The sequence below is a fragment of the Rhopalosiphum padi genome, chromosome 4 (genome assembly GCF_020882245.1).
Source record: "Rhopalosiphum padi isolate XX-2018 chromosome 4, ASM2088224v1, whole genome shotgun sequence".
Lineage (NCBI taxonomy): Eukaryota > Metazoa > Arthropoda > Insecta > Hemiptera > Aphididae > Rhopalosiphum > Rhopalosiphum padi.
Genome location: NC_083600.1, coordinates 38,254,500 through 38,270,369, shown reverse-complemented (window position 1 = coordinate 38,270,369; position 15,870 = coordinate 38,254,500). Strand labels below are relative to the sequence as shown.

Below are 15,870 nucleotides of genomic sequence, written 5' to 3'. Positions count from 1 at the left end.
TAAAAATGGAAAAAATACAACTCTTCGTTGTTTCTACGTTAGATCTGTGATAGGACTGCGTTCATATATATATATATAGCTATAGTATAATACAGTACGTGCCAACTTGTATCGTCTTCTCCGGCCGCAGAAATGAAATATTGCAATTACTTTTTCGGCTGGTTTTCGAGACCACGACAATCTTAATTTACTCGCACCTGTATTCTGCCTATAATATTTTAATACTGCTACAATGAAGAGTAAAAAAAAAACTCGTAGGAACACGTATATCGATAAGTTATTACTTTTATTAACGTAGTCGACCGTCGTAGAAGGGGTATAGCGCGCGAAACGTGCAGCATAGGTATACGCTATGCGATAATAATAAAAATACTATTATAACGTCGCCTCGGCCAGTGTGTATTTCCCGTGTTCGCGACGTGGTGTTTTCCATGCGGTCTCCGTAGACTTTAACGATTTCGCCGATACGCGGTGTTTCTTTTGCGTCCGTTTTTGTTTTTACTGTCGTTTCGAATCAAATATTTTAGTTTTTGCACGCCGTATTCGAAAACGACTAGACAGGTAATTATATTTATTATTATATTATAGATATATCTATTGGCATTTATGTGGCATCTACGTATACGCTGCATGGTAACATATTATTATTAATATAATTTTAAAGTATAAACATAATATATAATATTATACTGTATTATATACGTACTAAATTAGTATGATCATGTGTATATAATATATTATATTATTATCATAATAATGGTTTAATATTAATTGCTTCTAGTACACGAACGTAAATATATTATTATTAATGATATTATTAGCTATACAAAATATTTCACGATGCAAATAACAAATATGAAGGTAGCCGTTAAGTATGTGTTTTGAGAATTGTTTTTATTCAAAAATAATTTCATAAATACTTCAATTTCGTGTCTATATGTAGTAAATTAATATGCAAATTACGCAGGATTGAGATTTTAACGCATTTGCATATTCTTTTTCAGTATATCATACTACGCTACTATTCATATAATATAATTATATATATATATATATTATGCTACTCGTATTTCAATATAATAATAATACGAGTAATAGTGAATACAAAACCTTGTATAGGTACGTTTTAAAATATTGTTTACAGAAATATTCAAATAGGTATGAAATTTCGATTCAAAATAGTCCTAGGTTTGACGGTATATTTTGATATTTTTTTATCGAAATACTTCATTTTATTTGCGTGAATATGTTGATGATTTGTATCAAAACGTGAGTAAATTACATGTAAACTAGATAGTATATATACGTGCCATTTAATATGTACGTCTTCTACTTTTGTCAAAACAAAATAAATAGATAGATATACATGACTTGGTATAATTTATTTGTAATTTGTACATTGTATATATTAACATACCTGTCCCAAGTAAATATTATTGAATATTTTATAATAATAACTTTATTGTGTTAAATTTGCAATAAATAATTACGCATTATATGGAAAAAGGGACAAAGATTAAAATAATTAAAAAAATGTTACATGTAATCAAAACACGTGAGAGTATAACTTGAAATCAAAAAAGGATAAAATTAATTTAAATACATAATATATCGGAAATAATAAATTAGTTGTAAATTATAAATTTTATCTATTTAACTTGCTTAGTGAATAAAAATTAATTAATGTTAATAGAATTGATAAAACTTTATTTTAATAAGATTCATAATAAATTGCCGTAATTTTTGCTTTTGTGGTTATTCATAAAATGTGTCAGTATAGGGTGAAATTAACGCATGTATTCTTATAATGCTTAGACTGTTTATTAAAATTATCACTGTTTTAAAAAAAAATGTCTTATTATTATTAGTAAGTATGTATAAATGAGTATACAAGTAATTATTTAAAATAATATTAGATGATAATATATAAATTATATTATGTTTTTTTAACGCATTTTTAATTGTTGATATCTAATGGTGATTATTGTTAACCAATATAATTTTTTTTACAAATGGAAATTTTATATTTAAGCTTAACAATAACCGCAAAAATACTACTTTTTAATCTATTTATCTTGACTCACAAAAAATATATTAGACGTACCTACCTGTTGCTGTACCTACAGCTGGTACCTATTATAGGTACACTACTTTTTTTTCGTATAATATTCAATAAATCAACTGTGCAAGTAGAACGAATCGATTATATCAATGTACAGATACGCACCATACCACCTATATATACGATGTGTGTGTCCCGCTAAAAAGCAAGTAGTCATAGGTATTACGCAAATGCGTAAATTGGCAAAATTGGTAATATTTCCAGTTACGACACACTCGAACTAATTGTACGTAATGAATAATAATAAAGTGTCTAAAAATTTGATACGTTTACGTTCAATGCATATGCACCGAGCGCAATAATATAATAATAATCATCACGGTCACGCGATGTAATTAAACCACTTGTACCCATAGCTTATTCCATTTCAATCGTTACCCTATTATGTGATATCGTATAGATTACGGTGTAAGTAGATCGATTTCGAAAATGAGGACATGGCAAATTATAAAACCTATATAGTCATATTTCATATAGTACACGTTTGTGTAGTTGTACATACAAATTATCAAATATCATGATTTGTGAATAAATATAAAATACATCCAACAGTTAAAATTTACAATAATTCTAAACTTTCGTTGATTATGTTGCAAAATAAATGTTCATGCCGTTGGAAATCTCGTGATTTAAGTTCAAATCGTGAGTAAAACAAAATTAATTTTGGTATACTATGTGCAATTTGAAGTAAAATTTGAGTAACAATATTAAAAACTTAACTCGTTTATTCACGATCCTCCGTCGAACTATTATTATACAATTCATACATATACATTTCTTAATAATTTATTCATATTCGTAATATAATATCGTAATTTTCAAATTCTTAGGTGACAAAAAACTAATGTAGCCAAGGCTGTAGAAACAACCAATATAGTCAACCGATAACATCTATTTTTGTATACTAATTGTATAATTTTTTTATATTATTATTATTTATTTTTTTTTTTTTATTATTGCATTATTATAGTTATTAATTATTATATACTATTTACACACACAGTACTACAGCATGCCATATCTAAAAATTATGTTCATTAAATAGACTTTTCAAATAATTTTCAGTTATTCGTTTTTTTATTTTGCCTTACCAATATTTTGAAACTGTAGTACTGCTTTTAGTAATAATTCAATCACTCAATAATTCAAAATTTTTCTTAAATCTTTTCCTACGAGTTCGATTATTATCGATACCTAATCACCTGTATATTATATGCGTGCAATAATCGATAACTGCAACTCATAAACGCAAAATATAGAGTTAAAAAATACAAAACAAAAATTAGAATTTTTGAGTTGTTTGAAATTTAAAAGTATAATGAGTACCTTAAAATTTGAAGCCCGCGGTTATAAAGTATAACCCAATTTGCAATTTTTTAGAATTCGTAAAATACGATACAATAACACTAAACTTCAACTAAATGTTTGAGAACTAATTATAACGAGAGTCAAATTGTATACTAAAACTTTTAGTGCGACGGGTAGGTACAATATGATTGTATTAGTTCATACAATTTATTTGTGTGCTCTTATCCCACTACAAAAGCACAAAACGAATTTGCTTATTTGAGTATCATCGTTAACGATATATGATCAATCACTGTTATAATTTCTTTTTATTCCAGGTAAATGTTCTGGTCGTTCTGGAAATAAATTAAAAACATAAGTGTGAGTTCATGAAATGCCTATATACATAGTCAAGTAGCATTGAGTTTTTATTTATTAAAATGTATTTAAACGTGTCGACGTTAATTTCGTTACATTAAAATCATTGATAAACGATTTGCGCGTTTATCACATGTCACGTGCTGACAATCGCATTGCCCATCGCGGTGATTCATGTGCCGCGGAATCACATAACCGATCTCCCCCACGAAATCACGACGCATAATATATATAGGTGTACACCTATATTAACAATACGATCCCTCTCGTCGCGAAACGTTATGTAAATTACGGGAAACAGACGATAACTGCAGCGCGGTGCGTATTACTATTATTGTTATTATTATGATAATATAATGGCAATAATATAATATACCAGCGACAGTAAACGACCAGTGTAGTGCGATGGAAACTGCAAGTTTTCTCGCCGCGGCGGAAATTACAAAAACACAATGAATAATGTACACATAAAAGGTCATTAAAACACGAGGCGAAACAAAACATGTGTAAGTACTCGTAATTGTTATACTCGGCGAACGATTTTTTGCCTATACCTATAGGTATTTCAGAAGTTTTTTTTTTATTTTTTTTTTACGCGTTCGTGTTTTTTTTCTTGTACGTCTTAATATTAATATGCTCTACCAAGGCGATGAAACTTTATACATAATAGGTATAATATGCTCATCGCGATGATCCTAATCGTCTGCCGGTGTCTCTAGGGTAATCATAATATACTATATTGTCTTACCGTACACATATATTATGTACAAAACATTGATCTCTGACCGAGACCTTGGTGTTAAAAATTCGCTTCGGGTGACCGTGGACGGACGAGGAGCTGCAGCATATCATATATTATACTAATGATAATGGGTATATTGTTCCGTCCTCCGCGTGTTGTATATAATAATATGCACATTAAAAGCTACACGACACCGATGATTCGACGGGAACACGGGAGTTAAGATAATTCGGACGGCGCACGTCGGTGTAATAATATTCTAATCATTGTTATTTGATTTTTTTTTCAGACGTTTATTATAACAACACCGGGAAAAAAAACCAATCTCCATTATAATAATACAATTATTATTATTATCATATATGATCGACGCGTACGTTTCTTGCAATTGCGCTGATATAATGATTTCTCAATGATACAATCGACAATAATATAATAATATGTATCTCAAAATCAATGTTCCACCAGTCTTCAAACAGGTAATGTACTAAACTTTACGGAAACTCGTCTTAAATTATACATCGACAAATTACTGTTTGCGGTTACGATCGTCAAGTATTCCGGCGCATTAATCATTATTATATATTCGCAGTTAAATATTGTTGTGGATATAAAATACAATCATCGAATGTATTATAGTAGTTCTTCCTTGCTACAAATCCGTCAACAAACGCAAAATAAATAAATAAAAATGCAGTTAATACTGAATTATGTTATTAGCCAACCAATACCATAGTTGATTAGCAATATAGGTACATCAGTGACCGCAAAAAAACTATTTATATAGTATACAAACTTTGTAGTATATAAATAATTATTATTTATTAAACTATTTATTTGGTTAAGGTTAACGCGAGTTACTAATTAAATACTTTTAAACAGTCATTGGTTTAAATAACTATAGGAAGCCATTCTGTCGTCCTGACATTTTTAAAAGATGATCATCACACGGACATAATATAATAGGTACACATTGATATCGAACGCTGTTTATAATCACGTGAAGGCAATTAAGACAATTAAGTATATTCATACATTCGAAATTAGTGTTTGTTTTGTATAATATATATTGATGTTTGTTGTTTAGTCATATGATGAAATCCGATAGATTATAATATATTAAACACAATGAATAGTATACCACAACAAAATACACACCGTACGAGCCACCATATATTTACGATCCATGTCATGTTTTTTATAGTAAATGTTAGTTGTTATTTCTATCGAAACCGTCAAACTAATTTATTAGCATGAAAAACTTTGTAGGTTATATATATTTAGGTATATGACATTTTAATTTTTTATATACGAAAATAAGTGATAGGTATATTGGTTATATTATGATCATTAAAAAAACTAGAAATCCTTCACGAGCCTAAATGATCTTCGGTCTATACATATTCGTAGGTATATTTCTTTTTTATACTTCCTAGTTTCGATAATATATTATATAATAATATAGTACTAGGCCCGTATACAGAAAAGAGTTCTGGTGGTTGAAAACCATAGGTATATATTATATATATATATATATATATATATATATATATATCAATTTTGTGATTTATTTTTATTTTTGTCTTGTCAAACATATTTTGTAGCTTTTCTACATAGTGAACGTTAGTTATACGTTTTCATAGGTACGACATTAGGTAATTACAATAGAACACTATTCCATACTTTAATACAAGGTAATTTTTCTGAAGGTAAACAATAAACACTTATTTTCTCAAAAAAAAATGTTGTAAATATTTTTTTATATAACTAAGTATAGTAACAATAAATACAAATTTTTAAAATATACATTTTTAAAAAAAAATTTTAAATTATCATTTTTTAAGTTTTATTTCTTTGAATAAGAGTGTAGACTATTAATTCCATATTCTAACACATACGATAATATTTTTCTGAGAAATGAAATATTTAAGAATAACATTTTAAACGAAATTATCAAAATAATATTTCTTTCAATAATATTCATAATTATACGAAATATTATAAATTTTAAAATTGTTATCCATAATTTTCGAGATTTTAAGTTCCCGTTACTGTTAAAATTATCACAAACTGAGGTATTTACAATGAATGTTGTTTTTAGGAGTAAGTTTTAATTTTATATTACATTGTAATATGAGTAAACGAACATAATTTATTATATAAACTTACTATAATCTCAACAGATGTTCGCCGCGTCCGGACCTCTGATTGTGACGCTCGGTTCCGGGATGACTGTTGGGTTTTCGGCTGTACTTTTGCCCCAGCTCAAGGACGATCGATCGACTATCAAAATTAGTAGCCATCAAGAGTCGTGGATAGGTGAGCTATATTATAATTATATACATAATACATTTCAGAACTCACCCCGTACGTATAATAGTATGTATTTAAGGAGAACACCCCTGATACCCGTGTGCAGTGGTATAACTACGTACCCACAGCCCTCGCATTCCGAAAATTTAAATATTTAAAAAAACGCCAAAAACAGAAAACTCAATAATTTATATTAATCGGAAACAGAATGGGTAGTAATAAGGATAATAAGGTTAGGTTAATTTAAACGCGACGGTTCACAGTAGGTGCATAAATTATAATAGTCGAAACTCGTGTTTCGACAATACATTAATTATTACACGAAATTGCAAATAAAATATTTTTATTTAAGGTAGTATAACATAAAAATTACAAAATGGATTTGTTTGGGTTGTAAAATATTTATGATATTGTAAAATATTTGAGAATTTCGGATCATAAATCATATTATTATTACTATTATATTATATTATTCTGATCAATACTATAAATGGAAATAAAAAAATCTTTAAATTAAAAGAATTGATAAATACATTGGTTTCTGTCGTTTCTGACATTTATATCATTATATCATCCATTTTTCTTGATTTTATATAGCTATAATACTATTTTTAAATTTTCTTGTTATATAAACAGTGGCAAAACGGAAATTTTCAAAAATAAAAATTATAAAATTGTTTCTCTGCAGATGAAATAACTAATAAGCAATAATATGACTATTATATGATTGTATCAGTGTATCACCTGTGTTTTTACAAACCTTGTGCCTGTACTTTAATCAGATAAATCATATACGAGTATTTGCAACGATATTATAACATTTTCAAATAAACGGAACGACGCAAAGCATTTATTATTGGTACAAGGTATTTTTACGATAAACGATACGTACGTATCTAATAAGCTATTAGACTTATTTAAAAATAATTTCTCCACATAATCACATATATCTATCTTTACATACAGTTGAAATGATGAGCAGCCAAAGTAAGTCACCAAAATCTAAACATAAATTGTATAGATATAAACTATAAGGTCCTCAAGTCCTCAACTTACTATGTATTTTCAATTTTGTGTGCTTTATTATAACCGTTGCAACTATATTGCAACGACGTGCGCGTTACAGTGTAATTAAATACCACCGGGTATACCCTATATTATTATACATGTATATGTATATAAGCTGCAGATGGATTAACTGTTCGGTGTATACCTGTGTTTGCACTGCCTGCCTACGCGCATATTATTATATGTTTGGCCTTTGGCGCAAAAAATCAAAACTAAATCACTCGAACGGGGATGGACTTACGCGCAAATCGGTTTAACCGTAGATATATATATCGCATTTTGTAGTGGCCGTTAACGGCTGGCGATATTTCTATTTTCGATTCTCTATACATCGATTAGTAAACACTAAACAGAAAGAAATGTAATAAAAATACAAATTATTTTTATTAAAAATTTGAAATTTAAAATGTATCAGTAACTTTTAATAAAATATATATTTTTGATATTTTAAACATATCTATACCTAATTTATTTGATATTATTAAAAAAAATTATATTAAAATTAACTTGGGTATAAGTTAAAAAAAAGACAATTGAAAAATTTTAAAAATGTCTTCCCGGATTGCGATTCTTTAATTATATTATAATACTACGTATAGGAAATGATGGAGGTACGATAGAGAATTAAAAAAATGAACATAAATAAAAAAAATAGACACCCGCTAAATACGGCCCCGATCGATTGCTAACGGAAATGACAATGTTAATATTCAAAGTGTAATCAAAGCGTTTTTTTTTTCCTTTTAGCCAGCATGGCGGCGCTACCGATGGCCGTGGGTAGCGTGCTGGGCGGCGTGGCCATGGACAGGCTGGGCCGGAAAACGACCAACCTGCTCATCTGCGTGCCGTTCGTGCTCGGCTGGACGGCCGTCTCAATGGCCACCGGCGTGAATGGCGTGTACGTGGGCCGACTGCTCACGGGCCTGTGCACGGGCCTGCTGGGCCCGCCGACGGCTGTGTACATTGCCGAGGTGATGGAGCAGCGTTACCGGGGCGCCGCGCTGGCCATGATCTCGTTCTCGGTGTCGGCCGGTATACTGGCCGTGCACGCGATGGGCACGTTCCTGGGCTGGCGGCTGGTGTCAGCCCTGTGCTCGACCGTGCCGTTCGCCGGTTACGCGCTCATATGGTTCACGCCCGAGTCGCCCGCCTGGCTGCGGGAGGACGAGGACAGGCGCCGCCGCCGTAAAACCGCCGCGGCGATCGGCGACAACGCGAGCGAAAGCGTACCGCCGCGACCACCGCTGGATGTCGACACGCAACCGCCGCTGCCGGCCGCCAAGCCGACCGCACGTCAGTGCTTCGGTAGACCGTCGTTCTTGGGACCGCTGGCCGTGCTGTCCACGTTCTTTTTCGTCCAACAGTTCTCTGGCGTCAACGCGGTTGCCTTCTACTCGGTGACGCTGCTCAAGCGCGTCGGGCCCGACCTCAACGAGTACCACTGCACCATGGCACTGGACGTCATCCGACTGGCCGTGTCCGTTTTGGCTTGTGGCCTGACCAAGCGGTACGGCCGCCGACCGCTGGCCGTCGTGTCGGCCGTGGGCACGTGCGCATCGCTGCTGTGTCTGGCCGCCTCGATACGCGATCCGAGCGCCCAAGCCACCGGTAGCGTGGCCGTCCAAGCGATCCCGGCTCCGGCGGCCACCGCCAGCATGACGCCCGTCCTGTCCATCGTAGCGTACATGGTGTTCGTCAACATCGGGCTGGTGCCGTTGCCTTGGATCATGTCCGGCGAGGTGAGCATGGCGTTTATGGTCGTTGTATACTTAAAATAAATATTCAGTTGGAAATTGGAATGCTTATACCTAAATACCTTTGAACCGCAACACCCCATTTAAAACATATTTTGTTTTGTATATAATATATAAATAATTATTTTTATAGTAACAAAAATAATAATCGAAAAAAGTATGTATAATATTATAATTTGTTGTATCTGTGGATTGCAAATACAAAATTAAAGGCTGCCAAAGTGTTATGTTATGTTACATCATTATTCTGGATCATAGTAACTAATTTCTAATTTTATTTCCGTTTAACTCGAAAAAAAGATTGTAACTTTTAACAATAAACTTAATTTATATTTTTCTGTATTAACGTTTAACTTAACGAATTAAAAAAATAATCAACTTTCTCAGCCTTGCACATAGTGACAATAAATAAAACGGTGTATTATGAAATAAATATACAAAAAATAATGCAATATAATTTTTAAAAACAAAAAAATAGACTAATGTTCACAAAATCCCAAAATATGTTCATATATAAAAAACAACATATTTTCTACAAATTCTTTAATCAACAAATCGTCTACGTTAATTTATTATAATTATTATATATTACTAAAAATAAAGTATAACCAATACGGAAATACATAGATATACAGTACCGCTATTACTTTCCATAGCCATACAAATTACAAATCATTTATTTTTACAAACGATAAACTTTAATGAAAAAAAAATGCCATACTAACATTTTATTGTTGTAGTCGATAAATTAATTTTTATTTCAATGATCATTTTGATATATTTTATCTGTTTTTACCGTATTAAAATAACGACGTCTGTGTACATGTACAGTATCAATAGACGTTTGTTAATTACCGTTTGTGCACATGTTTATGTTTTTATGTTATACATTTATATAGTAACGTTTTAATAATTATTATTTTATTTTACTCCACGAACTACGAAGGCAAATAAAGTATATTTTAATAAATAATAATCCTAACACTTTTATGTAGTAATACATTTGTGTAACTATAAAACAATATTATCTAAACTTTTAGCTAAGTAATTTATTTTACGATGAAAGAAATCAAAATGTTTAATTTTATTACGAAAAAACCCGTTTGTGTTTCAAAACTTCTATGAGGCTTAAAATGGTATTGGGAAATAAAGGAAGTTGTTATTGAAAAATACCACATTATAAGACATGTCTCCTAATATTTCGGTGTTCGGGTAATATTTTTTATAATTAAATAGTTTATAAGTAAAACAAAATAAATTGCACTCGGTTTAAAAACTGGTTATGTTCAAATTGCACTCGATCCTCCAATTTCATAGAAATTATAAGTAATTGATATTGATTTTACTTGAAAATTTCAAGTGTTTATTGTTTAATTTAGTATTTACTATCTAGACGACGTTATAACACGACGTAAATAATTAATTTAGAAATATACGTGAATACATATTATACATATATTATGTAATATTATAGTTATAACTATGTACACACCTTTAAATAATCATAATAAATTATAAATTTTTACTATTTATTAATTTTGAAAAAGTTATATGTATATTTTTTTAATATTAGGTAGTTATACGTAATTACCTACAATATTAATAACAACACAATTAAAATATATACATTTTATATATATATTTAAACTATATATACTTATTTCGACTGTCAACTGATATTTGTTGATAAATAGGTTTTGTAAAATGATCTAAACGAGTGCAATTCATACATTAATCATTTTCTGTTAACTGAGTGCAATACACACTACCTTTTTCCGGGACGAGTGCAATTCCGACGTATTCCCATAGGTCACTCATTTCGTTATCGTTTTGCTACAGATGTTTCCCGGATATTGCCGCGAACTCGGCAGCGGCCTGTCCACGTGCTTCGGGTTCGTCATGTTCTATGCGGTGATCCAAATCAGCCCTTATCTGCTGACCAACATCGGCACGTCGATGACGTTTTACATTTTCGGCATCGTGTCCGGGGTTGGTGCATTATTCCTCTATCTTTGTCTACCGGAAACCAAAAACAAGTCTATGGAAGACACGACGTGACGAATCGTGAAATAAACGTCAACGGTCTTACAAGGAAACACGTAACATTACCTATTGTAATGTTTCTGGACGGAACCGTGGACGACAATGATCAAACGTAGACGTTGTTTAACGTTTGTCCGGGAGATCTCACCCGGTGTATGTTGTGGTTATTCGAGTCATCGGAAATAATAATATTAGCAGTTTATACCATTATGGCATTATATGTATTAACCGTTCAAAAATAGATTATTATTATTATATCTACTTCAATTTCATATATTTTGTGTATTTTATATTCTAAAACTAAGTTTATCTACAATAACTGTAAATAATTATAATTTATAATATGTATGTGCTTGCAATAATTTATATTACACATTTTACATAGGTATTCCATTATTTTATACATGTACATAATATAATATAAAAATGTATACATAACTGGTGTTACGAATTATTTAGATAAAAATATATTTTATATATTTTTATCTATCTATTTGAATAAAATTGTTACCCGAGATAAAATACCTAAATAGTTAATAGTGACAACTGACAAGCTTTTCAATTTTGTTTTTATATACCTATATATTTTTTTTATATGATTCGATATTTTTTCAAGCTAATATCTATAATAACCTATTTATTCGATTTTATTTTCGAGTTCGTTTAGTTCTTTTGTGTATATTTATTACGTGTGTTTCAGTATAGTAATTATGTGGTAAGTATTAGGTATATTTCTTAATGCTTATTCTCTATAAACAACCATGAATAATTGTAATCGAAATACACGTATTTAAGAGTGTAAAAATTTAAACTTATACCGTATTATATTTATAGCAAAGCTAGTAATTGCTAGTCTTAATTTATCTGATTTTATCTAGTTAAATTGTATTATCTTTTATTTTATATAGATATTGGACTATCTTTATGCATACCTTAAACCCTTAAACAAATTTTAAATGGTAATGAAATATTTGAAATAGTATTTTTAATACTTGAAGTTAGTATTAAAATGATAAATAAAATAATATATTAGGCATGTATTAATTTTGTCATTTCAATAATGCTATAAGTAAAACAAAATAAATTTAGGTAAATTTTTCTTATATTTAACTATAATTGTATTAACGGATACACCATTTCTGAACATAACGACACTGGACTGTCGATGTTTTTGTCCGGGAGATTACGCTACGATAAATGCGCCATACGATATTACGGAGCACATAAAAATGTATATTATAAAATTTACGTGTTTATAAAATGATAGACTGAATACACGTCGATGGAAAAACAAAATACCATCTACCATATTTATCATTGGAAATAATCCACTTCATACTTTATAGGTATAATGTATATATTATACTATAAATTAATATTAGGAAAAGGGCCGATACAAAAAAAAATTTGCTTATATATAAGTCGAGTACATTCTAAAAATAAGGGCACGAATTGGGGTATCGCATTGGTGACCCTATTTTTTCCTGTACCATATTGGCCTGAATCAATTTTATACTGCACGTCTGCGCCGGTATAGCTATAAAATGTAATGAATAAACTATAAGAACATTATTATTAAAAAATATAATATAAACAATTATTATCATAATAATAAAATCAATAATAAATATAACTATATAATAACATATTATTTATAAACAAATAATTATATTGTTTTATTCTTTATTACTTGAGTACTTGACAGTTATAAGATTAAAATTACGGTTCAAAATTTAAAAATATATTAATCTAAATATCACTGTCATATTAACTTCTTAAGATTGTGATAAAAATATAAATTATTAAAAATTAGTTACAATTTATCAGCAGTTATTCAATTTGTTCATTAATGAAGAACTTTTAATATAAACACCAAATAATTTTATTGATTTTCAAATAACTACATGCTAACAGCTTACATCAATTTATTTTATAATTTATTGCTTACTTAGTTGCTTCTTAATTTTTATAATTAAAAATTTTAAATTAATTTATGGTATTAGTTATTATAAATTCAGGTAGGTACTAAAATTAAAAATATGAATTGTATTTGTCGATAATGACAGTAAAATCAAGGTTCAAAGTAACATAAAAGGCAATATAATTATAGATACTTGCTGAATGATGATTACTGCTATTAATTTAAAACAGATTGAATTATTTTGAAAAAACTACATTTAATACATTATCTGGGTGAAGGAGTAAGTTTCAACTTGGAAACTTCACATCCATGATGGTGTGTTGCCAAAACAATATACGCACATAAATACGTTAAAGAAGTCAATTTTATATTTCTCATTAAGCAACGACTACCTGTGGACTATATAAAACTATATTCTAAGTTTTTCTGGGTGAAGGAATTAGTTTTGACTTTCGATACTTGAAGTATACAATATACATATTACTATATTGGCGTATTACAGAAACAATATAGGCATATAAAAACATAAAATATTAATTTTTTTTTCCTCTATTGGCCACCTGCTAACGGTTTTTTGAAAGAAATACAACTTTTACATTTTTATTAATAGTGTAGCTGTTTTTGAGAGTACCACAATTATTTTAAAATGTATACATTGTTTGATCTGTTTGTATATGTACTATGTTTTAAAACAGTAATACCAATATTAGTATTAGAAATAGAATAATATGACCTTAAAAATTTGGCAGCCCTCTTTTAAATCTGAATAACCTCTGAACAAGTCTCGCCAACATGCTTAGATAATAAAATTAATTATTTTGAATATTTTATTTACGAATATTAAGCTTCGAGTTCGTAAACATTCAAACTTATCTTAGAGCGCAAGACATTTCTTACCCTGCAAAATTAAAATCACACAAAGCAGTAAAAAAACGGAACCATATACTAAAAATTCAATATCAATACATATGAAATATGGGTCGTAACTCGTAATAAAGGTTTATAATATATATTTAGCTAATTATCATTTCGTATTTACATGTAGGTACTAAACTATGTATATAGTATATTCAGTGGTATTATTAAATTATTGTACGTTCTGTCAATGTACGAACAATAACCAAATAATATAAAATAACAAAGTATTCTTTTTTAGTTTTTTCTACATTAACACTAATGGACCTGTTCCATTCACTACTTAGGTCAGTCAACCGATAGATCGCGTTACGTAGTTCATTTTCTTAATTCTTACATTTAGTATAGAGCATTATAATTTTGTGAAATATTTTTTCGTGCAGAAATATTTTAAAAAAACCGTCAATGTTCAAACTGGTGACCCTTTTAACATCTATAATGTTTATATTACAAGTCAAATCATATCCTAAATCTATGGTTTTTATTTGCCTGGAAAATTTCAAATATGCACTAAATTTAAAAAAATATGTTGCTGAGTTTCTTCAAACTTTTTGTATTAGCCACTGATTTCAAAGGACCTAGTTGATAACCACGGTAGTAATTTCAGTTTTATTTCTGAACAGCTCTCTAAATTAATTTAATGCCAACATACTCTTTAATTAAATTTTGGTTAATTTTTTATTTTTTCTGATATGAGGAAACTTACATTTTGGATACTCTGTATAGTGTATACTGTATAGCCAATTGTAGATATGATATTACCTACAACGGCTGTTGCCTGTTAAGTAATATGGTATTGGTATACCTATATCAATTTGGACGTAGACGTTCTATTGTATTAGAATGTTATCGTTTGGATATTATACCTTTTAAAATTTGTAAAATTAATGAAACTAACCTTAACAGTTTTATTATATAAATTAAATTTATATTAAATAGACAGCAAGTGACTTAAACCATCGCCATAATTATATATGTACATAATAAAATTATATTATTGTATAGGCGCACGCGACACACAATATTTAGCTGCTGTTCTAATTCGGTTTGGTTCATTATAATAATAATAATAATAATAGTAATATACTATAATATAATGAAGAAGACGAGAAGGGGGTACCGCATAAAATATCATATACATGTACATTATATTATATGCGTGCTCACGCGACAACTACAAAATTATTACATCCTTTGCCTACCTCTGAATTAATAAGTGAACGTTGGGCGTCTAAAGAATACGTGTTAAACATATCAGGCGTATTCGCACCGCAATCACCACACTGTAAATCTCAACTCGGCCGACAATCGTATGCGTAACCTGTAA

At 29.7% G+C, this 15,870-nt stretch overlaps 1 protein-coding gene across 2 annotated transcripts; it reads left to right on the top strand.

Moving 5' to 3' along the window:
- The first annotated feature begins 366 nt into the window (after nt 1-366).
- On the top strand, nt 367-12,145 carry LOC132930576 (facilitated trehalose transporter Tret1-like). Of its 2 annotated transcripts, XM_060996515.1 has the most exons (5): nt 367-561; nt 4,819-5,008; nt 6,713-6,848; nt 8,658-9,649; nt 11,504-12,145. In XM_060996515.1, the coding sequence occupies exons 2-5, from the start codon at nt 4,970-4,972 to the stop codon at nt 11,720-11,722; spliced, it is 1,386 nt and encodes a 461-aa protein (XP_060852498.1). In that variant the 5' UTR covers nt 367-561; nt 4,819-4,969; the 3' UTR covers nt 11,723-12,145. The 2 variants fall into 2 exon arrangements, with proteins under 2 accessions (XP_060852498.1, XP_060852499.1); XM_060996516.1 differs by lacking the exon at nt 4,819-5,008.
- The last annotated feature ends 3,725 nt before the right edge of the window (nt 12,146-15,870 follow it).

Excerpts from the sequence above, each read along its gene's own strand:
- LOC132930576 (XM_060996515.1), top strand. The coding sequence starts at position 4,970 with ATGTATCTCAAAATCAATGTTCCACCAGTCTTCAAACAG. Across the intron at positions 5,009-6,712 it reads TTCCACCAGTCTTCAAACAG|ATGTTCGCCGCGTCCGGACC; the intron begins GTAATGTACTAA and ends TAATCTCAACAG. Across the intron at positions 9,650-11,503 it reads CTTGGATCATGTCCGGCGAG|ATGTTTCCCGGATATTGCCG; the intron begins GTGAGCATGGCG and ends GTTTTGCTACAG.